This window comes from Brassica napus, chromosome C3 (genome assembly GCF_020379485.1).
Source record: "Brassica napus cultivar Da-Ae chromosome C3, Da-Ae, whole genome shotgun sequence".
Classification (NCBI taxonomy): Eukaryota; Viridiplantae; Streptophyta; class Magnoliopsida; order Brassicales; family Brassicaceae; genus Brassica; species Brassica napus.
The window spans coordinates 44,920,871-44,935,742 of record NC_063446.1 but is presented as its reverse complement, the minus strand read 5'-3'; the positions used below and the strand labels follow the sequence as shown (position 1 = coordinate 44,935,742).

At 40.7% G+C, this 14,872-nt stretch overlaps 1 protein-coding gene across 2 annotated transcripts; it reads right to left on the bottom strand.

The window, feature by feature from the left end:
- Positions 1-12,142: 12,142 nt before the first annotated feature.
- Positions 12,143-13,985, bottom strand: LOC106377201 (ras-related protein RABE1c). Of its 2 annotated transcripts, none has more exons than XM_048751575.1 (9): positions 13,926-13,985; positions 13,715-13,792; positions 13,494-13,566; positions 13,325-13,425; positions 13,080-13,145; positions 12,894-12,991; positions 12,734-12,796; positions 12,544-12,636; positions 12,143-12,457 (listed from the first exon to the last, which is right to left on the bottom strand). In XM_048751575.1, the coding sequence occupies exons 2-9, from the start codon at positions 13,785-13,787 to the stop codon at positions 12,374-12,376; spliced, it is 651 nt and encodes a 216-aa protein (XP_048607532.1). In that variant the 5' UTR covers positions 13,788-13,792; positions 13,926-13,985; the 3' UTR covers positions 12,143-12,373. The 2 variants fall into 2 exon arrangements, with proteins under 2 accessions (XP_048607532.1, XP_013672837.1); XM_013817383.3 differs by having other exon boundaries at positions 13,912-13,926.
- Positions 13,986-14,872: the final 887 nt, after the last annotated feature.

Below are 14,872 nucleotides of genomic sequence, written 5' to 3'. Positions count from 1 at the left end.
GACCGGGACCGGTCTCGAATTATATCAGTGTATGGGTATTTCTTGAATCAATAAAAGTAATTGTTTTATATGCGCTTCATGAGTACTCTGATATTTGACTAGTCCGTTCTAACACAACGTTAGGTTGTGGTATAGGTTGAAAATCCTTAGGCCTCGATCTAACGGAAAACGCTAACTCTAGGAACGGGTTGCAAAGCCTTGTGCCTTGACGCAGCGGGACGAGTTAGTGGATGAACTGGTCTAGGTCGTGGAGTAAATTTTGTGACTGATCGGATCGTTCCTAACCCGTCACGTAGCGCTTCCGGACCATGGTGTTGGGTTGGACCGCCAGTCATGTTCTTGTTTGATTGTTGGCTGGCCGGTTGGCTCATTCATCTCTAACCCTGGGTGTTGGATGGTCGATCGGTCATGTTCTTGTTTGATTGTTGGCCCGTTGGTCGACCATATGTCTAGGACGGTTCGGGGGTGTTACACTCGGTGTCAAGATTACTTGGGCGATCAAGTAGCTATGCGACAATTTCAGGATCTAGTGTCAAATTGTAATCTCGTGTATTTACCATACGTGGGATCCGTGTTCACTTGGTGGAACAAGAGAGTTTTGAACCCTGTGGGAAAGAAGTTGGATCGAGCGCTAATTAATTGAGACTGGCTCAAGGTGTTTCCACAGTCTTATGTCAAGTTTGATGCTGGAGGTGTTTCGGATCATGCTCGCTGTATGGTAACAATAACTGAGTGTCATGTTAGCACCCGGAAACCTTTCAAATTCTTTAATTTCTTGATTGAGAATGAGGAATTGAAGCCCCTATTTGCTCGAAAGTGGGCTAAATCCGAGCCATTACACCATTCTAGAATGGCTTTACACCAGTTCACCAGAAATTAAAGTCCCTCAAGTATGATATCCGGTCTCTCAACAGGAGTCACTACGGGGACCTCCCTCTCCGTAAAAAGAAGGCATTTGAGGATCTTTTCACCTGTCAATCTCAGGTATTAGGAAACCCGTGTGCAACCACCTTCCGGGCAGAGGTTGAGGCAGCAAGTAAATGGCATCGGATTGCACATCTAGACGAGCAGTTATATAGACAGAAATCTCACATTCAGTGGCTCGAGTTAGGAGATCAGAATACTATTTTCTATCATAATGCTTGTCAGGAAAGGAAAGCCAAAAACAACATCAATGTTCTATTTACTGAGACTGGTGAGACTCTCACCAACCCTTCTGCCATTAAGCGTGAAGCAGTTAACTACTTCCAAAGGTTTATGTAGTCACAGCCGGATAATGTAGAAAATGCCACCATGGAAGAGTTGCAGGATCTTTTAAGCTTCAGGTGTCATATGACAGATGCATCGATGTTAGTAGCCCCGTTTACGGCAGAAGAGATCCATGGTATGTTACTAACACTCCCTAATGGAAAGGTGCCAGGACCAGATGGTTTTACTAAGGAGTTTTTTGTGGCAATGTGGCTCATAGTGGGAAGGGACTTCGTTATCGCAATCCAGTCCTTCTTTCAATGTGGCTTCCTCCCAACCGGTGTAAATGCTACCATCCTAGCTTTGATTCCCAAGAAGAATCCAGCTCACACAATGAAGGATATCCGGCCAATTGCTTGTTGCAATCTGATCTACAAGGTCATCTCGAAGCTCCTCTCTAACAGGCTAAAAAATATTCTACAATACGCTATTGAACCTAATCAATGTGCATTCATCAAGGGGAGAATTCTTTTGGAGAATGTCTGTCTAGCAAATGAATTGGTCAAGGGATACCATCTGGACTCTGCTACTGACCGGGCCACTGTCAAATTTGACATCTCCAAAGCTTTCGATACTGTGAAGTAGGGATTCATTGTTTATGTCCTACAAGCCATGGGGTTGCCGGAATTGTTTATCCATTGGATCCAGCTCTGTGTCTCCACCGCTTCCTTCTCAGTGGCTATAAATGGTGAATTAGAAGGGTTTTTTACTAGTGCCAGAGGAATAAGACAAGGTTGTTCTGTATCACCCTATCTTTATGTTATTTTGAAAAGTGTTCTGTCCAAACTCCTAAACAAGTATGTTGCGGAGGGTGTTCTTGGTTATCACCCAAACTGTCGAGCGGTGAGGCTTACCCATTTGAGCTTTGCGGATGATATCTTGGTTTTTACTGATGGGAAGGTCTCTTCATTGAATGGGGTGCTCGGTGTGATGGAAAAATTTGCTAGAATGTCAAGTCTACATGTAAATGTGATGAAGTCATCGCTCTATTCAGCAGGACAAAACAAGCATCTTCTGCAGCAGTTTGAATCAATTCAGCAGGACAAAACAAGCATCTTCTGCAGCAGTTTGCTGATTCAATAGGGCTCTCAGTGAGTGCTTTACCATTTCGATATCTCGGTCTTCCTATAACGCTTAGGGCGTGGACTAAGCTTGACTACGAACCACTCATTGATAGGATTTACAACAGATTCTTGGCCTGGTCCCATCGGTCTCTATCGTTTGCAGGCAGACTACAGTTGATTAAATCGGTTATCTCTAGTATCATTAACTTTTGGTGCACGGTTTTTATTCTACCAATGGCCTATATGGATGAGATCGAAAGTCTTTGCAGTGCGTTTTTGTGGTCTGGCTCACCGAATGTTCATCAGAAAGCGAAGGTTTCTTTGAAGGATTTACGTTTACGCAAGTGTGAAGGGGGTTTGGGGATTCGCAAGCTTCGAGAAACAGCAAAGGTCTTTGCATTGAGGCTTATATAGCGGCTCTTCACTCTATCGGGTTTTCTATGGGTTGCTTGGGTTGGAGCTGAGTTGTTCGGTGGTGGATCTTTTTGGGATGCAAAAGACTCAAATAAGGGTTCATGGCTTTGGCGCAAACTGCTTAAACTTCGCCCAGAGGCTTCAAAGTTTATGAAAATTGATGTCAGAAGTGGTGAATCGACATTCTTCTGGTTTGACGACTGGTTAGGGGCAGGAAGTATTATTGACGACACAGGAGAGTTGGGATTGAGATACTTTGGAATTCCTCGTCAAGCTAAAGTATCTGAAGCTTTCACAAATGGGGTTTGAGCGATGAGAAGTCGAGGGAGAAGAGTGTTTGGTGCTGTCTAAAATGCAATTGAGAATGCTTCGCATCCAGATGAGTCTATGGGCAGAGATGTAATGTTATGGAGACATGACGAGGGGACTTTTAAGGATCACTTTCCTGCAGCACGTACATGGGATCAGATTGGAGTTAGAGGCCATCAGGTCTCTTGGCAACGACTTGTCTGGTTCGCACAAGGCGTACCACGTCATACTTTCATCGTCTTGCTGGCTTTCAAGGATAGCTCTCCACAGGTGTTCTTATCTGGCAGTGGGGGATCCCACAAGGTTGTATGTTCTGTGGAGAGAAGGAAGAAAGTAGAGACCATTTGTTCTTTCCTTGTCCTATCACATTCACCATATGGACTACACTAACAGTAAAGCTTCTTGGCACCTCGGCCTGGCGTACTATTATCACCTCATTACTAAGACGTAATCGACACAAACTGGATGCCATCCTCTTGCGACAGATCTTCCACACAACTATATATCATGTCTGGAGGGAACGAAACTGGCGTCGACACCAAGGTCCATAGCTTACTACAGACACGGTCACCAGACAGATTGATAAAGCAATTCGCAACAGAATCTCTTCTTCGAAGTATACGTGGAGCCATAAGTTGGAAGGTCTATTTCGTCGGTGGCTAGAAGTCTTTTCGAGATGATATGCAAGGTGTTTTGGTTTATAGATTCGGTTGGGGAGGAAAAAAAAAGTCTTTGGTTAGAGATTTAGAGGTTTAGATTTCATACACACTCCTTTGTAAATATTCATTCTTTGATTAATCAATATAAAATTTAATCAAAAAAAATATATATTACCATTTGATATAAAAGCGAAAAATAGAATAAGTAAATATACAATATAAGAAATTAAAAAACTACATTAAATATCTATCTGAAAAATGTATTGTTTAACATTTTTATTATTTACTAATATTTTTATAAGTAAATATATATACAATATAGGAAGAAATAAATAACAAGTAAATAGAAATGTTACATATTATAATAAATAAATATAAAATATAAGAAAAAATAAATAATAAGTAAATATAGTATATAATAGATAAAAAAATATTATATTAAATATATATCGTAATATTATCATTGATATAAAAGCAAGAAATTTAGAATAAGTAAATATACAAAATAAAAAAAGATAAACAATAAGTAAATATACAATATAAAAAATGAAAACACTAAATTAAACATCTATCTGAAAAATGTATAGTTAAATGGAAAAATGTATAGTTAAATAAATAATAAACAATTATAAAATATATATATTACATTAAACATCTATCGTAATATTACCATTTGATATAAAATCAAGAAAATTAGAATAAATACATATACCATATATAGAATTCGAAAATATTGGCAAAGTGGGTCGCAAGGCAGTTTCTATATTGGGCTTTGGGTCCGCTTTAGTTTTATTTGGAGTTTGGGTAGCGTCGCTTTCTGACCCTATACAAGTCATCCAGAAAAGACGTCTCGCACCCTCCTCTCGCTGATAAATTGCGAGTTTGCCACTGCAGCCTTCGGACGTGAGAGGCCTGTCGCGATTCCCAAGACAGACGCGCCAGTAACTTCTCACCCGCAAGCCACCGCAGTAATTAAACAGCATTCTTCTCCTCTCTCTTTCTCTCTCTCCATCAAATTATTCTGCTTAACTTAAAAGTCGAAAAGTCTTGTCTCCTTCAGAGCTCTTGTCACGACTTTACCAGCTTTGAGCTCCGATTCACTGCAGCAGCGAAACATCGACTTTAATTTAGATTGCTATGGTTTCCCAGACGAACGCCGCAGGGACTTCCGCTCGTCCCCGTCGAAGATCCACACCCACACTCCGAAAACAGGCCCGAGCTCGGAAAGCCAACCGATACCCAGGTACTGCAAAAGGTTTTATCTCTTTCTCCTTTTCAGAACTCGACTATGTCCTCTCCTCAAACTCTGCATGTCACCACTGGAATGCAGATGCTTATTCAGGGTCTCATTAGTTTTAGATCCCTGCAAACAAGCTTTCACAATATTTTTATATTTAAATGAGCAATCATCTTCTTTTGTAGTTTCCGACTCTGACGAAGATAAAACGGCCTCCTCCATGGACTCCACGGCACCGACATCTCCACCGGTCGATTCCGTAGATGATGATTCATCTACACAATTGCCTACAAGACTGTTTGCTCCGGGCTTTTTCCCACTTTGCGGCTTAACATATACTCCAAGGCCAATGTCATTGGTGCTGTTGCGTCTGCTCAAGCAGGTTCGGCGGACATGGATGTTTTACTCGGCTCTCAGTTTGGCAGATTGTTTCACCTACCTGCTGCTCGTTGCCTCAACTCAACTAAGCTGATTGGAAGCCTCCTCTGCCGTCAGCTTATTACGACACGAAAATACGAACTTTGGTACACCTTTGCTACTCATCCTCTTTATTTCTCCCTAGATAAATTTCACTCGATAACTGGCTTGAACTGCGGCGCATTCAATGTTGAAGATTCAGACTCTGAGGAGACTGCAGGTAGTATTATGTGGCAAAAACGTTTTGATACAACGGTGGGTGATATAACCGTCGCTAAGGTTCTTGAGATGCTACGCAATCCATTTCTTGAGAGTTGGAAATGACTTCGTTTCGCTTTGATAGCGTTGGTGGACGGGGTTCTTTTTTGTACTAACAAAACCCTGAAGCTCACCCCCAAGTATGTCGAAATGCTAACTGACGTACCATCCTTCTTGAATTATCCATGGGGTCGACTATCGTTTGTATACACCCTATTGTGGGAACCGAAATTCGTACTGTCGATTTCCATTTAAATAAGGAAAGTTAGGAAAACCCTAATTTCTCAGAGGTCCCGGATATCTGCTAAACCACACGCCAAGCAATCAGAACACGAAATAAAGGCGAGAAAAATAAGAAATCGAAAAGAGAGCAAAAAAGATCTTATTCCGAATCCGCGTTTGAGCGTTACAACAAGGTAAGAGCCTGGGCTACGAGAGCTGTCGGCGAGATTCCTATTTCTAAAATCCTAAGACTGCAAGACCTAATTGAGTCGCAGCTCGAATAACAAAAAAGTTTTGTTGCCTAAAATTGCTCTAAGTGCTAAGTTTGCTCTGAAAAAAAAAATCTCCCTTTGTGCCTCTTTGTGCCTCTCGCCTGGGACTCCTTATATACTCCTCCAAGTTCAGTTTTAGCTTTTCCCTTCCTGCCCTTAAGCCGTCTTAAGCGAAAAATGGAGATATTCCATTCTTTCCGATCTTCATGTTTATCCGCGGAAACTTAACATTTTTTCTGCGGAAACTTATCTTTATATTTGTTTTTATAATAAAAACATAAACTGCCATAGTATCTACGAGCTCATTCTTAAAGAATCGTAAGTGGGCTTGTAATCGCGTTTTAGACCTCGTTGGGCCATCTTTTGACATGAAACGTTTGTTACGATTTTCTTTTCGACAAAAACAAGCTCTCGCGGTTTTGATCGTAAAGTTTCAATGGTAAGTTTGATCAGAATGATGTGAGAAATGATATGGCTGCGGTACATAGGAGCTAGCATTGAGGAACAGACGAGAATGCACGGATTTGGGTCGTACCCGTTGATCGATGTCTGAGACAGTTCGGTCGCTACGTAGCGACCTGGTCCGCGCTGGATCGGTCGCTACGTAGCGACCGAACGAAAGGATTGGTCGGTCACTACTTAACAACCGACCGAGTGGCTTGGTCGGTCGCTACATAGCGACCGACTCGTTCGTGGGTCGATTGCTATGTAGCGACCGACCGAGTGGCTTGGTCGGTCGCTACGTAGCGACCGACCGAATGGTTTTGTTGGTTGCTACGTAGCGACCGTCTTGTTCGCGGGTCGGTCACGACGTAGCGACCGACCTAGTGGCTTGGTTGGTCGCTACGTAGCGACCGGGTCGTTCGCGGACCGGTCGCTACGTGGTGACCTTTTTTGGATCCTTTTCTGACGTTTTATGAACGTGATCTTGGACTATGGGTGTTTAGTTTCGATGAATCAACTGAGATCAGTGCAAGATTTCACCGCAAAGTGCTTCGTAAAGATTTTTACGTTTCATAAAAACGATCATGCTGATTTTTACAGATATTTGGACGTTAATTCCGTCGTGACCGTTTTGGACCCCAACAGTAAGCTCCACAGCCCGTTAGAACTGTGGATTGTAGATGTGAGGTTCTAGCGAGCGATAAGACAAGTTAGGCAGGTTAGGCGGAATTAATGGATGAAAATGTCAGTTGAAAGTTGTACGTTCACTCTAAAAAGAGTGCAATTTGGTAAGATTGGGGCTGCGCCCTATGAAAGCTGCCTACGTACCCTTGTCAAAAGGGATCAAGCCATTCGTAGTTCGTCTTGGAGTTAAGATTCTTATGACCTGTTTTCCAGTGAGACCTTTTACGGTCCGGTTATGTTGCCGTTGATGGCATTTTGTAGTGGACCTTTGTCGGCCTCGAGATTAGCCTTGAAGGCTGTTTGCTTTGGCCAAGTGTGGCCGTATTTACGTTTTCAGGACTGAGCCATGTGGCTTCGAATCCCTGCCGCTTGGTGGACTTTAACTGAATTGAAGACTATTTTTTTCGAAGAGCAAGTTTGTATTCGTGCGAATGTAGAGGGAAGAATACTAGTTGTCATCTCGTATCTAACTCTTTGGTTGGATCATCGTATTCGCTGCTCGTTCTACATGGCAGTGTTCGAAGAATTTAATTTTTCAAAAAATTTCGAGAGAGTTAGAATATTGACGAAGGGACATGATTTAAGATCTTGTTATCACTTTTGGATATCATGCCTTGAGATGTTAGAGACCAGTGTGTTGGGTTTAGGGAAAGACATAGGTTTACTCTTGGTTTTAGAGGGTGCGATGACTAATTCGACTTACGTATCCCGTTTCAGTTTCATCCTGATTCCATACTGGTTTAAAGTCCGCGATAGGTTCTTGGCTTATACGACTTGTATGGTTGGAACCGAGCATCTCTCCAAGGACAATTTTAAAGCCTCCTGGAAGTGCTGACCAAAAATTTTGGGTTTCTTTTATAGCGCTATTATCCTTGTGTCGGATGTACGAGAGTCATCTCTACGAGATGGCTAAGTCTGTTTAGGACGTTAAGAGTTTGTTGTGATCAGCAACAAACTTAATGGTAAAAATTACCGTTTTGAGTCTTCGCGAATGATATGTTTTAAGAAGATGTTAGTGCATATGACTGTCTGGTCTTCCAAGAAGGTGTTTTTATCGAGGAAGAAAATTTCGTCAAAGAACGAATCTTCAGGCGTCTGCGACGTCTCGCGATGCTGAAGATTTGTTATTCTTTCGTATGCCGCGTTTCGTGATTAAAATGTTCGCGGGCTTGATAGTGTTCCAGTGTTGCAAGGGTTTAGTCTTAACCCTGCGTTGGAGAAACGTCTTGGTTTATCTGCGGATGTTCGCAGCCAAAATTGTTGTTCCATTTTTGATGTTAAGTAGTTTGATTTATGATTGAGGGATTAGGATCAAGGGGTCGCGTAGATTTTTCCTTGGGAAGACGTTTTTCTTCACTGTGCTTTTGTGAAGAGTCGGCCCTCCGAGATTTTATTTCGTGCATTTTTAAAGATGATTCGTATAGCTGCAGGAGCTTTGTTATGAGTTTTTCCTAATATGCTGCATTTTACAGGTAAAACTTAGCAGGCTTAAAATGAATTGTGAAACTTGGTCGATTATCGACAAGTTTAATTTTGCCGTTAACTGTTTGGTTGTTAGGACTCAACTTTGTTATGGAAAAATTTATCGCATAATTTCCGCTCTGGCTTATACGACAAATAGTCTGTGTAATCGTCACTTGGCTTTTATGACAAATTGTGGATTATTCTTTAGCCGTTTAAGTGATTGGAGCGGTGGTCGCTTAATTATTATGGCTTGGATGAAGACTGTGTTCAGCCGTATGGCCAAGGACGTTGTTGGTAAAGGACCAGACCATGGAACTTTTGTCATACGATTATCCTCAAAGAGGATGCTGAATTCTGGTTCAGGTTTTACGGGGAGGCGTAGTTGGCCGAGGGCCAAATAGCGTTTGTCGAGATTGATAGGCCAAGTATAGCGGAGTTTTTCCGTGTTATGGTTGATGGTTGTTTTAAAACGAGCTTCCACTTTGGGTTTAAGTTATACGATGAATGTTTCGTGTACTGTTGTTTCCTTTATTCGTATAAAATTGTTTCCTTTTTATCCGAGGGTGCCAAATTTTAAGAGGCTCTACGCAAAACCCTTGTGGATTTGGTTGCGAGGCGATTTCCTGCTAAGATGTAACCGAGGGAAGTAAAAAGTAGAAGTCAGAAATCTTCATGGAGCTTTGTTTTTATTATACGAAAAATTATCAATGATAGTTTTTCGGAAGACCCGTAATGTCTATTTCAAAAAATTGCTTCGTATGACCTGATTTGACTATACAGGGAATTTTTCGTGAAAGTATTGTGAGAGGGGCTTCTCATAGGAGTAAATGGAGAGTGTTTTTCACAAATTACTCGTGAAATTTGTGAAGTTATTTTTGAGTGACACTGGTCTTGTTTTCCCGTAGGCTGTTTCGTATAAAGTATTTTCGTTATACGAAAAATAATGGGTGGCCAGTTTTACGAAGATAGGAAATCGAAAACATTTCTGTTTTTATTTTGACCTTCAGTGAAAGTTTCTTGGAATTACTGATGGAGTTTTACAGAAGTCTATTCCATTACGATCTAGTCGCTAACCGTCGTGTTATTAGTCTGATGTTGGTACAAGTTTTCTAATCCCGAGATTGCGACAAGCGATGTTGTAGAGCTCTCAAGACGATGTTCGCGATATTACGACAAGAGATGTTGTAGAGCTCTCCAGACCATGTTCGTTGACGGTTGGGCTATATCGCTAGCGTTTTAGACGAATCTTAGGTTGTCGTTTGGATTTTTTTTGGACAATTTTAATGAGGCATCAGATTGCATATGTGCTTTTCTGCATTTGATGCGGGAGTTTGCTTTGTCAAAAGCGTTTTCGAGATGCCCAGGCAAAAAGTTTTTTTGAAGTGTGGGAGTATACGAGTATAGTATAAGTATTTACTCCATTTTTTTTTTTAAAGATTGTGATGATCGACAATCTGGGTCGGTTTGAAGAAAATGCCAGGGTTGCGACTTGGTGGTTTTCAGGTTGACGACTTGGAATATTTCAGTTTTTAAGAAAATTACTAGGAACGAATAGATTTTAAGACGACGTTCGTATCTCTAGTTCTTTCTTTCTTTAGGAAGCGAGATAAGTGTGCTTGAATGTGTGGTGATTAGATCGGTTTGCGAGTTCTGCTTGGTCAGTTAAGGAACAATAGAACAAGACTGGAAAAATTGCCTAAGACTTAGCTTACTAGACTATCCACCTAGATTCTAAGCTCCTTAAAGTTTACGGCAGTTCCTAAGAAGTTTTCATCCTTTTTCCTACGAAAAATTAAAAATCTGATAAAATTTTATCGATGATTCGGGATTGCCTCTTCTTCATTCTTCTTCTCCCCGTGTCTTCTGATCTGAGTTTCAATTTTCGAAGTGTTAAGTTATTACGAGGACAGGGGTGTGTTTCGTCGAAGGTTATTCCCGAGTATGAGTAAGTAATTTGTCAAAAGTTTGTTATGCGTTTAGGATCGGCTACTTTCGATTCAGTGTTAAAGGACTTCGAAAGGTCTGATACTGATTTTCATATGTATTGGTTTTCGACGAAATTCTGACGAGAATATCGGAGTGAGGAAGGTATTTCAACGTCTAAGTTTCTGTTCTCGTTTCTTCGTAATGCTGGTTTTACTAAATTGACCAAGTGCACTTTGTATATTGTTGAAAAGTCTATGAAACGTTTATGAATAGATGTTTTCAACTCTTCATGGCAGAATTTTGTAAATCGGATAGCATTTTGCGTACCGAAGGAACTTTACGAAATCGTTGAAAGTGAGGAGAAGTAAGTAATGAAGCAAGGGACATGGAGTCATTCGGGTGAGGTTCTCAGTTTGTCAAGTTATGAGTGAACTGGTCCTGTCACAGCCCTTATTGTCTTTATTTTTCCTTTGATTGTTTCACATGAACTTGTTTGACCTAACGAATGATGTTTCGTAAAATATTCCCGAGCTTAATCTTACGATTGCTGTTTTGCAAAATGTTGTCGAGCTTAATTTTGCGAAAGTTATTCCGCAAACTGTTGTCGAGTTAATTTTTCAAAAACTGTTTCGTAAAAGTTGTCGAATTTAATTTTACGAAAATTACTTCGTAAAATGTTCAGTCGAGGCTTAAAAGAGGAGAGTAGGAAATGAGTCGCCAGCTCGACATATGGGCAGCTGGGAAGGGATCGTGCCGGTCATCATACGGCGACCCGTTCGGTTAACAGGCCGGTCGCCATACGGCGACCGGATTGACTGATCGATCGGTCGCCATATGGCGAACGAGTTGCGTACTCGACTGGTCGCCATATGGCAACCGGTTCGTGTGATTGACCGGGTTTCGTGTCGAAAGAAGTGCAGTGGTGAGTTGCGTACCCGATTTGCTGTTCTTTCTTTTTCCGTGTCTTCGAGGAAAACAAGTTTTATTTTTCCGAAAAGTTTTCGAAAAAGTCTTTTGCTCGAACCCTTATGTGCTGAGATTCCTCCAACTTGGTAATGAGACAAATTTTACGGGTTTTGATAGATTTTATCGTTGCCGTCTAGAGAAATCGAAAGTCGCAATTAGGTTTTCATTTTTCTTGAGCATTGCGGCGTTTGCATAAGCATTGGCCATTGGAGCTGTCACTGTTGGAATAACTTTACCAGTGTTTGCGAGCTTTGAAGGTGTTTTTTGAGTTTCCTCAAGCAGTCGATCGATTTCAGTGGTGGTGTGGTGGCATGATGGATCTGGGATCGTACTGCCCTTAATTCCGCGGCAGACTTTATTATGTAATTGCGAAGGTCACGAATGTCGGGATCTCGTCTCATTCGTTGTATTCAATCTTATTCATCAATAAAATCCATATTTGCCTACCAAAATCTGATTATACCGTTATGTTATAAAGATATCGTTGCCTACATCATCTTATCTTCCCTAGATTAAACTCTCGATCAATACATAGTGTAGATTTTAGGTAAACAGCTCTTAGAAGTCAATATACTTAACTAAAGAGCAAAAGAAATATAACTATTCAGTCATCATCGAGAAAATAAGCAACATAAAAAGAAGAATACAAGTTTCGATTAAAACCTTCGTACAAATAGGAAAAGGCATTTTAGAACGAATCAGAAATGTTGGAATAAAACAGGCACGAGCACCAGCAGGGACATATTCGTTTTTTTTTCTCGACTTAAAACTTCGATTTTACAACTTTCTTTAACTTCCACAGCATGCAGACTTCTGTGTGGCCTGCCCGGCTCCATCGGCCTGGTCTGTTTGGCTTATCTTGATCGTCGCAGGCTGCAATTGAACAAGACAAAAACATGAAACAATATGCGTATTCAGACGTTCGTTTAACACAAGGCAGACAGAGATGTAAACAAAACCTCTGCCTTGGAGTCAGTGTCAGAAAGCCTCTGCTTTATGTCCCTCCCTATCGAGAAGAAAACTTCTTCCACGTTTAAGTTTGTCTTAGCACTCTGCAACAAGAGAGCAATACAAATATGAAAGCAACGTGACCCCATCTAGTTTACAGGAGCCGTGCTCTCTTAAAAATTTGAAGATTGTCAGACTTACTGTTTCGAAGAACTTAATTCCGTACTCATCAGCAAGAGCCTGACCCTTTGCTGCAGGTACAGCCTGAAAGAGTTGAGATCGAACCAAGAAACCATTATTGTTATTATTAGGATCAACCACTGAATCCTCATGAACTGGGATAATCGGCATGTGATCATACCCTCTTGCTTTCATCCATGTCAGCCTTGTTGCCAACCAAGATCTTGTTAACATTATCAGAAGCATGTTGTTCGATATTACGAATCCAGTTTCTAATGTCTGCAAACAACGCCAGGAATCTAGTGTATAAAAGAAATGATCATCGCCCAAGTGTAAGACTTGACGGATGGGGGAAGGGGGAACTCACTGTTGAAGGAAGACTCGTCTGTGACATCATACACTAGCAAAATGCCCATTGCCCCACGGTAATAAGCTGTTAGAAAGCAAAAGGAGAAGTAAATGAACAGATCATATATAACAAAAGCCATAATCAATCAAAGTGCCACTTGGAAAAATACATATCCCCTGGAGATTCTATATAACTGCTGGGAAGTTGAAAGCAGGCATTTTAGTAGTGGATTCAGAATAAAATCAATAAGGAAAGAAACTGACCAGTGGTGATAGTGCGGAAGCGTTCTTGACCAGCAGTGTCCCAAATCTGGAGTTTGATACGTTTGCCATCAAGCTCAATGGTTCTGATCTTAAAGTCAATGCTACATCAAAAAGGCAAAAGATGAAGATTAAGGATATATACGTGGAACTAATTTGTCAAAACACAAACCCAATGGTGGTAATGAAGCTAGTGGTGAAGGAGCCATCAGAGAAACGTAGAAGTAGGCAACTTTTACCCACACCTGCATCCAAAACAAAACAAAACAAAACAAAAGAAGCGTGAGATCTCTTAACACTATCTAATCGGAAAACATTTGTAGTCCATCAAGGAACGATCACACCAAATAGATCGATTCAATAGAAAATGAAATTGATTCAGAGATGACATACCACTATCTCCAATCAAAAGAAGCTTAATGAGATAATCATAATCGGCTCTGGTCCTAGCAGGTGGAGCAGCCATCGATTCTAAAGGAGACGAAAAAAAGGAATCAGAGATCAAATCATTTGTATCATTTGTATCATTCTTTCATCCTAAACAAAAACAAAATCGTGCCGAGAAAGAAGAAGAAGAAGAAGAGGATCACGGAAAAACATGTACCCGACGTAACGAAGAGAAGAAACCGATGTAGGAATCAAATGCTGATAGTGCTGGGTTGGCGGGTCAACCCGCCCCGACCCGCCCCGCCCCGCCCCGCCGCGGGTCGAATCATTTTTTCGATTCAAAAACTCGACCCGCATAACCCGCAAACAAAAACTTTTATATCCGCACCCGCCCCGTCAAAACCCGCGGGTAACCCGCCAAACCCGCGGGTAATATTAATTATATTAAAAATAGTTATTTTAATTAAAAATGATTATTTTCTAATTATATAATAATTATTTTATTTAAAAATAATTATTTTTTATTTATATAATAGTTATTTTTAAAAAATACTATTAAAAAAATATATTTATAATTAAAATTATACAAATATTTATTGTTTTTTATATATTTTACGAAAAATGTTTTTTTTTCAAATTTTTTTTTTTTTTTAATTTGCGGGTTGGCGGGTACCCGCGATTCAAATTCGGCTGACCCGCACCCGCCCCGTTCAAAATAATCTCGACCCGCACCCGCATCCGCGATTTAAAAATTTCAAATGGTTCGACCCGCACCCGCTCCGCGGCGGATCAAACGGAGCGGGGCCCGCGGGCAATGATTAAAATTTCCAGCTCTAGACCAGAAGATGGATAACACGAGAAGAAAGAAACCAAACAAATAAAAAGTAAACGTGTGTGAAAGGATTCGTGACGCGTAGGCTGCCATGTGTAATATGCTTAGTGGCAAATCGTATAAATTGCAATGTTATTAATTTCGTTGTTTATGAGCAATTGAAAATGCTTTGAATAGCGTTGGAAAGTTTTTTTTCATGCGAATAAAGTCAAGAATATTAGTTTAGACTTTAGAGACTGGAGAAAATGAAATACTAATCTTTTTTTCAATAATAAGAGAATTACAAGATCTCGATTGATCCGTGCAACCGCGTGAATGTTTAATTTTAATTT